Here is a 12,940-nt window from a genome sequence, read left to right as displayed (position 1 = left end):
GTGGAAACGAGTCCCGGGAGTTGATCGCTGCATAGAGTCCGAGCGCGGCCTGTTGGACTTTGTAGTCCTCGTGCCCTTCGCCACGGGTATTCTTGGGAAACATGGCCACCCAGGAACTACAAGTCCCAGACGCCTGTGCGCGGGGGAGCGGGTGGGCGGGGCTGGAGCTGTGGGTACCACCTCCTCTGCAACGCCGGGGCCGGGAGTCTTAGAACCGAGGGCCCGCAGGGGTCCCCGCGGCCGCTGCGATGCAGAAATACGAGAAACTGGAGAAGATTGGGGAAGGTAATGGAACCACGAGATGTTCCTGCAAGGTCCTTTTCTGAAGACCCTGCTTGCAGTCCCAGCTCCCTTACCGTCAGCTATACTTGCAGGCTCCGACCTCAGCACTGGGCAAAAGCCCTGGCCGCTGAGCCCAACACTCGGTGCAGACACCAACCCTTCTCCCTGTGTTACCATCTGCGGCAAACCCTTGCTCTTAGCGTTAGCAGTCTCTGTGGACCGATCTTCCTAGCCGCGGCACTTCCTGCATTTCTCATCCCTAGCCTCAGCATCACTTGCAACCCTCACCTGGAACCCCTGCTTCAAAATGCAGGACCTCCAACCTTAACATTTTTGCAGGCCTTCACTGCTCTGCTAGATGACTCCTCGCTACTTCCCGACCCCACCCCCCACCCTCTGAGCTTATGGCAGATTCCCCCTGCCTCTGGAGCCTTGAGCTTTTTTAGGCACCTTCGCCTTGGCATCCTCACTCACAAAACTACTCCATACTAACCTTCACCTGAAAACTTGCCCTTACATACTAAGATGTTGAGAAGGATCCTCTCCCTCACCCCCGACCTTCCCCTAGGCACCTATGGAACTGTGTTCAAGGCCAAAAACCGGGAAACCCATGAGATTGTGGCTCTGAAGCGTGTCAGGCTGGATGATGACGATGAGGTAGGACTGAGGCGTGGGGGGAGGGGTATAAGGCCTATTTTGGGTGGGCTGTGACTACTGTCTCCTTGCATGTTGTAGGGTGTGCCAAGTTCAGCCCTCCGGGAGATCTGTCTACTCAAGGAACTGAAGCACAAAAACATTGTTAGGTGAGGTCTGTTGGAGGAGATAGAACCTCCTCAGTAGACTAGGCTGTATTGGGATGCTAGAGGTACTGGGATCTGGCTGAGCCTTTCATTCTCTCTAGGCTTCATGATGTCCTGCATAGTGACAAGAAGCTGACGTTGGTTTTTGAGTTCTGTGATCAGGTGAAAGAGGGGCTGGGGGGGTGGGATTAGTTATCAAGGGAGGGTATAGGAGTCCAGACCAAGGCTGAACTCTGTCTTCTTCTCCACACCCTCATCTCTATTTAGGACCTGAAGAAATATTTTGACAGCTGCAATGGTGACCTGGACCCTGAGATTGTGAAGGTAAGGGGAGAAGTGTCTAGGGATTCATCTCCTGGGTGTGCTATCTATCAATACTGCTTGAGTAACAGGTTGTGGTCCTGGAGTACCAGAGAAAACCTGTTTCTGCCCTCCAAGGGCTACTAGTCCTGGTGAACATTTTTATGTGGTTTCCTTTGACTTGCACAGTATCTGATTTCAATGATGTCATTTGCACTCAAAAGATGAGACACATGAGAAATATCTCATGCATTTAACAAAAACCAGCCCTGCATAGTAGCACACACTTCTAACTTTAGCACTCAGAAGTCTGAGGTAGGAGGATCTCAAGTTCAAGACCAGCCTGAGCTACATGGCAGGGCCTTGTCTCAAATATCAGAGCAAAAACAAGCAAGAAAAAAGGAAAGAAAAGAGGAGATTGGAGAGATGGCAGTTAACACATACTACTCTTGCAGATGATGTGAGTTCAATTCCCAGCACCCACATGAGGTAGCTCACAACCACCTGTAACTCCAGATCCAGGGGATCCAGTACCCACTTTTGGCAACCAAAGGCACCTGCATTCACATACCACTCCCCCACATACATACATACATACATAATTTAAAAATAAAGTAAATCTTAAGAGGAAAGAGAGATAGAGTGAGAGAGAGAGGCCAACGAATCAAATATTTGCTGTAGGTTTTGCCTTGTATCAGTCACTATGCTAGGCCCAAGACCAAGTGCACTGGCCCAGCTTCCAAGGGAATCAGATCCTGAGTAATACTATAGCTTTGTTTTTGTGTTGATGGTCATGGTGTGTGTGTGTGTGTGTGTGTGCGTGTGCATGCGCGTGCGTGTGCTAAATTGCAGCCTTGTATGAGAGACCAGCATGGACTGAAGATGCAGGAAGGCTCACCAACTTATCAGTCCAGAAAGTGTGAGGCGCAAGGAAAACTTGGTTACTGTTGTATGGCTGCTACCTAGTGCATGCAAAGCAGATTCTCTAAAGTAACTAGATGAAAGGCTGAAAAGACAGTTCAGTTGTTAAGAGCACTTGCTGCTCTTTCAGAGAATTCTGTTCCCAGTATTCACATTGGGTAGCTCACGACTACCTGTAACTCCAGTTCCAGGAGATCCTACCCCTTCTTTTGGCCTCCACAGGCACACACACAGGCACACACAAACACAGACACAGACACAGACACACACACGTGTACACACACACACACACACACACACACACACACAGTCACACACACACACACACACACACACACACTAAATTACAGAGTAATTGGATGGACCTCTTGACTTGCCCCAAGTCCTACAGCTTATAGGGCACAGTGGGTCTGACTCCTTCTTCTTTGCTTCTCCCCAGTCATTCCTCTTCCAGCTGCTGAAAGGCCTGGGATTCTGTCACAGCCGCAACGTGCTGCATAGGGACCTGAAGCCCCAGAACCTGCTCATAAACAGGGTATTGCTCTGGGAACAGGGAGCGAGAATACAGAAGCTGAGTCCGGGATGGGGAGCATTGAGAGAGTAGGATGGGGCGAAGGAAGCTGGAGCCTGCCCTAAACCATTTAAAAGTCTTCTCCATGTCCTCTTTGTGTTATCTCCCCTCAGAATGGGGAGTTGAAATTGGCTGATTTTGGCCTGGCTCGCGCCTTTGGTATCCCAGTCCGCTGCTACTCTGCTGAGGTGAGCCTGGGATGTGGTATGTGAGGTTGAAGGGAGGGAGTCCCCCAGTGGCTTCTCTACACCACATTGTTTCCTCTGCTCTTTGAGCCGCCTCCTGGACCTCCTTCCAGCTCTCTAAGTGGGAGGGGGGGTCCCTGTGGGTGGGGTCTTCTCCAGGTGGTCACGCTGTGGTACCGCCCACCGGATGTCCTCTTTGGGGCCAAGCTGTACTCCACGTCCATCGACATGTGGTCAGCCGGCTGCATCTTTGCAGGTGACACATTGGGGTTCTGCAGAGGCACTTTCTTTCCCAGTTGGGTTAACAAGTAGGGTCTGGAGGATCTTTTGTGAGGGAAGGGAGAGGGGTTCTTGGGGCTGGGACTGGAAGGCACAGGGGCACCTCAGAATGATGGGTCCTTCATGTGCTCTGTTTTATCCCTGTTTTCTTCTCAGAGCTGGCTAATGCGGGGCGGCCTCTCTTCCCTGGCAATGATGTGGATGACCAGCTGAAGAGGATCTTTCGATATCCTTCCAGGGCCCTTAGTCCACTCTCCTTCACCTCTTTGTAGAAAGGGAGTGGGCATGGAGCGTAGAGCAGGCGTGAGAGGTAGCCATTGCTTACCCTCCATATTGTCCTTGCGTGGGGTCACACTGTGGAGAGATGTGGCCTGGTGGTGAGGATGGCACATCTGATGAGGTCATTAGAAGTCTCTCCAGTGGGCCTCAGGATAAAGGAGAAGGGGTTCGTGGAGAAAAAAATGACTGTCTGTTAGGACCGCCAGCACCAGGGGTTGGATTTTCCTGGTCCACTGTAAACACCATAAAAATGGGGTTCATCTCAGGCTGGGCTGGGGGATAGAGTAAGATGGTGTGAGAGAAGGGCAGGCAGGAGTGAGGAATCCTCCCCCTTGTCCCTGAGGTGTAGACGCAACCCTGCCCACAAGTGACCCTTGACCACATGGACACACTGCTAGGAACACCGACCGAGGAGCAGTGGCCCGCCATGACCAAGCTGCCGGACTATAAGGTATGACTGGCTGTGGGAGGTCTTGGTTTATCAGAGGTCCCTTTTGTTTTCCAACTCTGTGCTCCATGCCTCTGGCCTGACTCTGCCCGGCCCTCCTCTGCAGCCCTACCCAATGTACCCGGCCACAACGTCCTTGGTGAACGTCGTACCCAAGCTCAATGCCACGGGGAGAGACCTGTTGCAGGTAGGTGCCTGGGGGCAGGAGCAGATGGGGGCATTTGCCTGCCCAAGAAACTGGGGGTTGTGGAGCTTGCCCCGAGGGACAAGACGATGGCGGGTCGTTCTGGTCTGAGCTCGGCCTCTGCCTGTCTTCCCCCCGCAGAACCTCCTGAAATGCAACCCTGTGCAGCGCATCTCGGCAGAGGAGGCCTTGCAGCACCCCTACTTCTCCGACTTCTGTCCCCCCTAGGCTCTCTGACCCCTGGCGGCCAGGCTGGGGCCTGGTCTATTTAAGCCCCCCTCACAGGAGGGTGGAAAAGTGGGGTGTGGGGCATCCTGAGCACCAGCTGTGCTGGGCCCAGCCAGGGTACAGTCACCCTGGCCCCTGGTTTTCACTCCCTCCGTGGACTTTATTTAATTTCATAAATTGGCTCCTTTCCCACAGTCTGCTGATATGGTGGTGGGGTGGCTCTGAAGGGTGGCGGGGGACCCCTGCTCTGACTTACCACCCTCTGTGACCCTGCCTACAGCTCGGGCAACGAGCTGCTCCCTGTCTGCTCTGCCTCTTTACATGTCATGAGACTGGGGACAGGAGGCCGTGATCCCCACCCTTTTGATTGTATCGTGGCAGCTCTGTCTCCACATGCAGGCCCACATACTCCTGCACACTTTTCTCTTCTGCTTAGAAAGGCCAGGTAACAGTTCTGAGGTCGGACGCCGCTGGCCTGAGTGCAAAGTTGAGCGAGCCTCCACCAGAATGGGGAGAATGGGCCGGGCCTCTCTATGGGTGTCTCCACATTTCTGTATAGAGCGCCCTCCACCTCTGTTTTCACACTTGGGAGTTGTCGGCTGGGGCAGGAGAAACTCGGAGCTGTGTAGGGTCTCTTTCAAAAGAACAGCCCTTCTCAGGCCCCGTTTGCCAGTTTTCCAGTGGTTGGGGTACAGTGAAAGAAGACTGGAGCTGAGGCAGAGGTCCAGTGGTGCCCTCTGGGCAGGAAGGGAAAGGCAGGGCGCTTTCAGTGCCATTGTCTCAAGCAGGCTGTCAGCTCTTGCGGAGAGGTGGGAAAGGCGAGAACTTTCCCATAGCGTGACCTGCGTGCGCAGGCAGGACAGAGACCGCTAGTGTAAACCAGCCACCTCCGCCTTCTCGCTGAGCTAGTTAGAACCCCGTTCTGGCTCTACACTCTTGGTACAGCGACTACTCGCCGTGGACCATCACATCTGAGCTCTGGGCATGGAGAGACTGCCTTCTTAGATACTGCTGGGAGGTAGGCCTGGGGGTACAGGCCTGTCTTCCAAGCTACCAACAAGCCTGAGGCAGGAGAGCCGCAAGGCCAGTGTGGGCAGCAGAGTGCAGGGTCAATCTGGACAATTTAGTGAGACTCTGTTTCTAAATAAACAAGATACAAAAAGGGCTGGGAAGCCAAACGTGGTGGTACGTGCCTCTAATCTCAACATCTGAGAGGTGTGGGCAGAAAGGCTAGGAGATCAGGATCATCCTTGGCTGCCCAGTTCACCCCCAGCCTGAAGTAGATGAGACCCTGCTTCAGAAGAACAACAGTGATGGGGTGTACTTCTGGGGGAGAACACTTGCAGAGCAGGAGTCCTCCAGACCCTGGGCCCAGTCCCCATTACTCAAAAAAAAAAAAAAAAAATCAAAAAAATTAAAATGGGTTTGATAAGCTCGTTAACATGAAGGTGCAATTGATTGATCTTCTTTTTAAATTCCCCCCCCCCCCCAGAGAGCTGTAAAGCCTAACTGGGGACCAGGTCCCAACTGGATAGTGGATGGAGGTGGGGAGGCTGGCATTGACTCTGCTAATGTCTGGTCTGTAAGGCAAACACCTGAGGCACATGCACTAGAGCTTTATTAGGGTGAAGACAGCAAAGATGGACAGACTGGACATGCCCAGGATGTCACGGTGCAGCCGCGTGGTCACAGCAGGTCTAGAGCCTTGTGACGAGGTAACAGGTCCGGTGGGAGGCAGAGAGTGTCTTGGTGACAGCAGAGGGAGGGGTGGCAGGCCTGCGGGACAAGCCACAGCACTGGGGCAGGGCCCTTCCACCTCTTCCGCCCTAGAGAGACCTGAGTGTCCTCCTCTTGACCTCCTGCCCCTCGACCTTACGGGGCATGTCTCATATTACCTGGGGCCCAGGCTGAGGTGGGGAACGTGTGTTCGATGGCCATTCAACCCTTCCTGAAGCTGTGGGAAGAGGGAGAAGGTGGAGACCAGCCAAGATGGCTGCACATAGCTCCTGGACCAGATGATGCTAGGGGTGGGGGAGGGCAAGGGGACTATTACCAGAGTACTGCCAGAGCGTCTTTGAGAGCCCCTTCTGTTCCAGAAATACCCCAGGACTCTGTCTCGGAAAACCTGGGGGCAAGTGGCAGGAGTAGGTGGCCAGCATCCACCTCCCTGGACACTGGTGGCCCAATCCCTCCCCATCATGTCTGTGGTTCTGTCCCACCTCGCAGAGGTAGTCAAGGATCTCGAGGATGGTAAGCAGGCTGGCTCCAATAAACAGTCCCATCTGTCCCCCAATGTCTCCTGTGGAGGCAGAGTGCTGTCAGCTCACAGTCACCCGCCCTATCCACACCTCTGCAGACCCAGGCTCTCCATACACACCCAGCAGCTCCGACACTTCATAGGCAGCCTTCTGCTCCACTGTCTCATAGTTGAGGGCCTCAAAGAAGATGTCCAGAACCAGAACGTTCTCCCTGGAGGAGAAGAAGCCCGAATTGCTTGCTGGACACCACCTGGCACCAGCTGGAAGTAGGTGTGGGTGGGTGCTCTGGGTTATGCTCAAGAACCTTGGGTTATTCTCATCCCCCAAGTCAGAAAGTTTAAGCAGCTTGCCCAGAGTCCCAGAACCGATTATGATGTGGAGATGAATCCATCCTAGGCTGTGTGCAGGGCTCCTGCTCGGAGGCCCCCACCCCCACCCCGCCCCGTCACAGGCACGGTGCCTCCAGTCTCGCTTCCACCACTCGCTCACGCGATATAGGTCTCGCTGCGGTTGTATTTCTGGGCCAGGTAGCGAGCTGAAGCGCGGCTAGGAATCCGCACCATGGAGAGCTCCTTGGCGTAGCGCGTGATGGCGCACGGATTGGGACAGACACACGCGTCCTTTCGCAGCATGGCATCTGCAGGCAGGCCGCAAAGCAGGGGTCAGGACCACTCGGCCAGAGGGTTGGGATCAACGGGAGGGAGGCTGAAGGGTTGTGCCCTTACCCAGAGCTGGGCTGGCGCAGTCCTTGTACTGCTGGGGGCTGCACACTGGCGAGTTTCCTAGGATAGAAGATGAGAACGGATCCCGAGAGCGCCCCCTAGGGCACCCCCATTCCCTACTCCCAACAGACCCCTGCCCCTTACCAGGCATATGCATCATTCGACATCCACACTTCCGAGCCACATAGCGGGTCTCACAGGCCAGACGACACCCTATTAAACTATAAGGAGGGCTGGGGCTGGGGTTAGGGGAACCCAGGGGATCAGAGGGCTCTGGATCAAAGTCGGGGTCCACAGATGCAGTATTGCAGTCACCCCAGGGTGGTGGCAGGAAGCTCAGCTGTGGAGGGACAAGGTTGAGGAGACTGGGTTAAGAGAGGTCGCTGGGGTGAGGGCCCCAGGAACAAGCTGAGGCACCGTGGCTTGGGGTCTGAGGGTCTTCTGAGGAGGTAGGAGTTTGGAGAGGGTGGGAGGCACAGGCAGTTGAACCAACATACTTGTTGCTGCTGGCAGGACACAAAAGTCTGGTGGCCTGGGGCTGCCCCGAAGCCCAGCTGGTCAATGGCAGGGGGCTCCTCCTGGCTGTGGATCTGCACTCGGATCCCCACCTCAAACGGGGTCTCTTCTGCAGGGAGGGGCCTTTAAGGCCCCAGACACTCCACTCCCAGGAGAGACTCACGTGGCAGTCCCTCTCCTCAGGATTTGGAAGAGCCGGCCCTCCCTCTTCTCACAAGAAGACGTGCTTTGGGGCTCCTCCCTACACACCTGCCTCCTCCTTCCCATGATCTCTGTGATTTCCCAGCCTCATGCATACCTCCACCCTCATCCCTCCTCACAGGCAAATGACCCTGTGCCCCTCACCCATGTCCTTCCAGATGGGCAGATACTCCTCCTGCTGTACATCCAACATAATCTCCAAGCCATTGCCAGCGCCACCCTTTGGAGTGGTGAGCAGCTCTGCCCCGTGGAGGCCGGAGTTGAAGGTGTAGCACTGCCCCATTCGAGTGAAGATCTGGGGGCAGAAAGGGACAGCCCCTCTCTTAACAGGCCCCTGGGTGTGGGCGCACTCCCCTCCTTCAGTCCCTTCTCTTTGTTTTTGCTGTTGGGTTTTTTTTTTCCCCTTGGGGCGGGGGCATGTAGCCTGGGCTTATCTGGTGCTTGCTATGTAGCTGAGATGGTCTCAAAATCCTGATTCTCCTGCCTCCAAATACCAAGGGCTGGGATTACAGGCATGAACCATCATACCCAGTGACAACAAATCCTTGGATGGATCCCCCCACCCAATGTGTTACCTAAGTACCTGGGGCAGGGGTGGGGTGGGGAGTGGGAACTAGACCTAGGTTACTAAATCTAGGTGACCTAGCTGAATTTCCACCTGTCCTAATCTTAAGAATCTTGTTTTTTCTTTCTCTTTCTCTTTCTCTTTTTCTTTTCTTCCTTCCTTCCTTCCTTCCTTCCTTCCTTCCTTTTTCTTCTTTCTTTCTTTCTTTCTTTCTTTCTTTCTTTCTTTCTTTCTTTCTTTCTTTCTTTCTTTCTTTTTTCCTTCCCTCCCTCCCTCCCTCCCTCCCTCCCTCCCTCCCTCCCTCCCTCCCTCCCTCCCTCCCTCCTTTCTTTCTTTCTTTCTTTCTTTCTTTCTTTCTTTCTTTCTTTCTTTCTTTCTTTCTTTCTTTCTTAAGACACATTCTCTCTATCTATGTAGTCCTGGGACTTGCGTTGTTGTATGGATGAGGCTGGTCTGGAATTCAGGGCTCCTCCTGCCTCTGCTTCCCAGGTTCTGGGATTAAAGGTGTGCACTACCATACTTGTTTTATGTTTTGGACTTTTTGATACCGGGTCTCACGCAGTTCTCCCACCATCCTTGAAAGAACTCTGAAGCCCACATCTCAAGGCCCTTAGCCTCACATATGGATATGCGAAGTGAGGAAACCTCCTCACTCCAACTCCTCTGCCTCTCACCAAAGCCCTGGACACAGCCCACAGGGGTAATTGGAACAAGATGGAATGGATCTATTATTGTCCTCTCTTAGGTGGCAAAACTTGGATGAGACACAGGAAAATCCTCTCCTAGCAGATGGGGGTCTTCTGCCCCAGAATAGTCCCAGAATGTTGCATTTTTACCCTAGGGGCAGTGTCTCCACCAGCTAGCCCTTGGCCCTGCAGCCCGCTTGGGTCGGTGTCCTTGCTGGGAGGCATGGCCAGGTGCACAAATGTGTAAGTGTGAGATGGAGAGAACCTCCAGATGCCACTTCCTAAACTAGACAGAATGACTTGATGGGTGGAGAGCCTGTGGCTGGCAGGAGGGAAGGCATGCCCAGGCAAAGGGTGTTGAGGTTCCCTGTTTTGGGGGGACTCTTGGGCTGACAAGGCTGGCGATTGTAGACAGTGAGTCTTGGGGCAGCCGGCTCACCACGGTGAAGTTCTCAGGCCCACAGGGCTGGCCACGGTAGCGGCAGTCCAGCAACATGTCCTCAAGGGAGTGGCCGGCTCTGGCGTAGAGTTGTGCCATGTCGAAGGTGGGACTGGGCATGAAGCCAGGCGGTGCAGGGGGCTGGCCCAGGGCACGAAGGTAGGCTGCGTGTTCAGCAGGGTCCAGGCCCAGCAGCGCCGTCCCAGCCCAATGCAAGTCGTTGGGTGTGAGGCGTGAGCGGCGCAGTGGGTTGATGTTACACAGAGTGACGGCTGGGAAGGTGAGCTGGTGGCTCTCGCGCTCATCTAGGGTGGTCTTGTGGTGGAACTCCCCATAGTAGCGCACGCGCTCAGCCACTTGGTAGAGGAAGGCCGCCAGCGACAGGAGCACGGCTGTGGCCCAAAGCCCACGGCGCAGGGTCAGGCCTCCGGGGCCAAAGACGTGGCCCAGACCATGCATGGTGCAGCTGCTGGCGAACACCCGGATGTCTGAGGCCTGTCGCCGCCGGGCCTCCTCCAGTCCTGAGGGGGGTTTCATGGCTAGAGCCCAGAGAAGGGACTGCTGCCTGGGGTACAGGGCTTCCGAGGAGTGACAGAGGCTGCTTTGTAGGACCAATGGGGGGTTGAGATGGGATTCGGGTGGCCCAGCGGGGACGAGGGAGGAGAGAAAAGGAGAAGGTAGAGCGGGGAGGAGCCAAGACGGAGAGGTGCAAGTACTGGCCTGGTAGGACTGGATGAGATGAACGTCTCGTCTCGTCGTCGTCGTCGGTCCAGCTCTGCCTTCCCCAGAACGGGCGTTGGCTCCGTGAGGTTGGGGCTCTGCAGTAAAGACCAGGTAGGGCGCAGGAGGTAGTGGCAGGCTGGGGCTGCAGAGCAGGACTGAGCTGAAGCTGCTGCAGAGGATTAGGTTTCAGCATGAGGGGGGTTTTGGGGCCAGCAGAGCAGCCTGGGGGGGGGGGCAGGGAAGGTCCCTGGGGCCCCAGGCTGAGCCATTAGTGCGGCATGGGGGGAGTCTCTGCTGTCAGAGACCAGAGGCGCCAGGAGGAAACCGCAGCAGCCCTGGGTAGGGCTTGAAGGAAGCCCAGATATGCATTGGGGTTGGGGGTGCCTTTGGGGCCCTTTAGGCTCCCGGTCTCAGCCCCTGAATGCCAGCCCTGAGGGGTAAGTGCCGATCCTTGGTCCAGTCTCAGCCCCTGAATGCCAGCCCTGAGGGGTAAGTGCCGATCCTTGGTCCAGCCGCTCTCTCCTTTGGCCTCTCCTGCCCTTCCATGAGCTCACCTGGCGTCCTTTGTTCGTTTGCAAAGTGGACCTGGCTCTTGACCAAGCCAGAGAGTGGTGGGAGGTTTGGCACAGGCAGGTCTTCTCTGCCTCGGCCCCCAGCATCCTAGCAACATTACAGGACCAATGGCCTTCTGTGTTCTGAGTGTACCCCTATGCCTGGTGACCCAGGCCCTACCTCCTCATTCTCGGGCCCTCCTGTTGGTGAGGCTATCTTCCTCCACAATGACTATGGGCTCTCTTGCTACCCCCAGGGTACCCAGGGTACCCTGTGACTTTACACCTTTCTCTCTTGATGAACAGATTCTAGGGATCATGACCTCCAGCACGTGGAAAGCGTCCTCGTTTCTGAAAGTGGTCCTAGGCCATCTTGTGGAGGTGATGTCTTCTCTGATGACCACTGAGGATCCCAGCCTTTCAATCCCAGCTTTGCTATCAATGTCACAACCCCCCTGAAACCGAGTTTCTGGTTTGAGGCCACTGCCTTACTAATTTGATAGCTGTGACCAGGTCCCCCACCCCCACTCTAATAGCTGTTACACCGGTTTGCGCTCCCATTAGCCTTGGTCAGGGAGTACACCTGGAGGGTATTCCAGGACCTTGAATCATCTCCCTGCGCCCTGCCATAGGGCAAAGGCAGCATGGGATCTGAGGCATGGAGCTGCTTCCAGGAATTCAGAGGGGAAGATGAGGGTAGAGCTGCAGGGGTGGGGTGTGTGTGCTGCTGCAGGGGTGGGGTGCGTGTGCTGCTGCAGGGGTGGAGGAGCCATGCACAAGCGAAGTGCTAGAGGGTTTGGAAGAGTACAAGGAACTCAGACACGAGGGGCCAGGAGCCCAAGGGCATCTGAACAGGGGCCTGCAAGGCCTGGTTCTTGTCACTGTCGTGTTCCGTACCGGGTAAACTCTAATCTGTACCCTCATGTACCTGGGAATTGGGCAAAACCTTTGTATGCTCAAGAGTAATCAGATGGATCCACCATTTACAGTTTCCTCTAATGTTTTACTTATTGTTTATTGGGTGTGTGTGTCATAGTGTGTGGAGGGTAGAGGATAACCTGTGGGAGTTTCTCATCCACCACCTGAGTCTTGGGGGACTGAACTCAGGTCCTTAGGTTTGGTGGCAGGTGTTTCTCCTTGGCCCCAGAATTGTACTTGTCTTGTGTCTTTGAAAAGTACCGGAGACCAGATTCCTTCTGGTGGCTTCTGGCCTTGAGTGGTGGGGACATAGTTCCACCCATCAATCAGTCACAGTGTGCTGCCTCTGACTGTATGTACACTGGTCCTAGCAAGCACTCAGGGCTCACAGTCTCAGAAACTGTCCCAAGCTTGTGGCATAGGCTGGCTTGTGGCACAGATGTGACCACTTTCTGGGGCTACAGCACTGTGGCCTTAAAGGGCATCCTTACGAAGTGTCCCACTTAATTCTTGCAAGAGGCTTTCAAGAGCAAGCCCAGATAAGCTGCTGGTCTCTATGAAGGAGCTGGCAGAGCCAGGCCAGGGTGACAGGTAGGGTCACCAGCCATTGGCCACAGGGTCCCATTCCCTGGTGAGCAGCCGTCCTGTGGCCCTCAGGGGGCTGAGAATCACACCAGCTGACGTATACACTGCCAGCTGGGTGACTGTGCACGATGTTGAGCACACTCTGTTGGCTGACTGCTTGGTGAGGGAGATTTTATGTCCCACTGGGACCAAGGGTAGGGCCAGACAGAGGCGTTGCTATGGAAAGCAGAGGCTTTGCTCTAAGCTGTACTTGGTAGGAATGGGGGGCACAGTGGCCAGGCAACTGAAGCCACCCAGAA

At 55.0% G+C, this 12,940-nt stretch overlaps 2 protein-coding genes across 4 annotated transcripts; one reads left to right on the top strand and one right to left on the bottom strand.

Moving 5' to 3' along the window:
• Positions 1–144: 144 nt before the first annotated feature.
• Cdk5 (cyclin dependent kinase 5) lies at positions 145–4,671 on the top strand. 2 transcript variants are annotated; one of them, XM_006996344.4, is made up of 12 exons: positions 145–285; positions 851–939; positions 1,018–1,085; positions 1,184–1,244; positions 1,350–1,406; positions 2,743–2,838; positions 2,988–3,062; positions 3,219–3,315; positions 3,495–3,564; positions 4,008–4,068; positions 4,172–4,252; positions 4,391–4,671. In XM_006996344.4, the coding sequence occupies exons 1-12, from the start codon at positions 249–251 to the stop codon at positions 4,475–4,477; spliced, it is 879 nt and encodes a 292-aa protein (XP_006996406.1). In that variant the 5' UTR covers positions 145–248; the 3' UTR covers positions 4,478–4,671. The 2 variants fall into 2 exon arrangements, with proteins under 2 accessions (XP_006996406.1, XP_076422807.1); XM_076566692.1 differs by lacking the exons at positions 3,219–3,315; positions 3,495–3,564 and having other exon boundaries at positions 156–285; positions 3,967–4,068.
• Positions 4,672–6,077: 1,406 nt separating this feature from the next.
• Positions 6,078–10,529, bottom strand: Asic3 (acid sensing ion channel subunit 3). Of its 2 annotated transcripts, none has more exons than XM_076566693.1 (11): positions 9,865–10,529; positions 8,319–8,469; positions 7,955–8,082; positions 7,602–7,797; positions 7,461–7,517; positions 7,225–7,372; positions 6,855–6,946; positions 6,697–6,776; positions 6,531–6,602; positions 6,373–6,431; positions 6,078–6,273 (listed from the first exon to the last, which is right to left on the bottom strand). In XM_076566693.1, the coding sequence occupies exons 1-11, from the start codon at positions 10,399–10,401 to the stop codon at positions 6,087–6,089; spliced, it is 1,707 nt and encodes a 568-aa protein (XP_076422808.1). In that variant the 5' UTR covers positions 10,402–10,529; the 3' UTR covers positions 6,078–6,086. The 2 variants fall into 2 exon arrangements, with proteins under 2 accessions (XP_076422808.1, XP_006996404.1); XM_006996342.3 differs by having other exon boundaries at positions 6,078–6,253.
• Between the last annotated feature and the right edge of the window lie 2,411 nt (positions 10,530–12,940).

Source organism: Peromyscus maniculatus, chromosome 3, assembly GCF_049852395.1.
Source record: "Peromyscus maniculatus bairdii isolate BWxNUB_F1_BW_parent chromosome 3, HU_Pman_BW_mat_3.1, whole genome shotgun sequence".
Classification (NCBI taxonomy): Eukaryota; Metazoa; Chordata; class Mammalia; order Rodentia; family Cricetidae; genus Peromyscus; species Peromyscus maniculatus.
The sequence above is the reverse complement of the archived record's forward strand: the minus strand, read 5'-3'. Positions and strand labels throughout refer to the sequence as shown.

Bases quoted from the DNA above. Each gene is read 5' to 3' on its own strand.
- Cdk5 (XM_006996344.4), top strand. From the start codon at position 249: ATGCAGAAATACGAGAAACTGGAGAAGATTGGGGAAG. The intron at 1,086-1,183 runs GTGAGGTCTGTT...CATTCTCTCTAG, and splicing joins AAGCACAAAAACATTGTTAG to GCTTCATGATGTCCTGCATA. The intron at 3,565-4,007 runs ATATCCTTCCAG...CCACATGGACAC, and splicing joins CAGCTGAAGAGGATCTTTCG to ACTGCTAGGAACACCGACCG.
- Asic3 (XM_076566693.1), bottom strand. From the start codon at position 10,401: ATGAAACCCCCCTCAGGACTGGAGGAGGCCCGGCGGCGACAGGCCTCA. The intron at 6,947-7,224 runs GTGAGCGAGTGG...CTTCTCCTCCAG, and splicing joins CGCAGCGAGACCTATATCGC to GGAGAACGTTCTGGTTCTGG. The intron at 6,274-6,372 runs GTAATATGAGAC...GCCCTGCCCCAG, and splicing joins CACCTCAGCCTGGGCCCCAG to TGCTGTGGCTTGTCCCGCAG.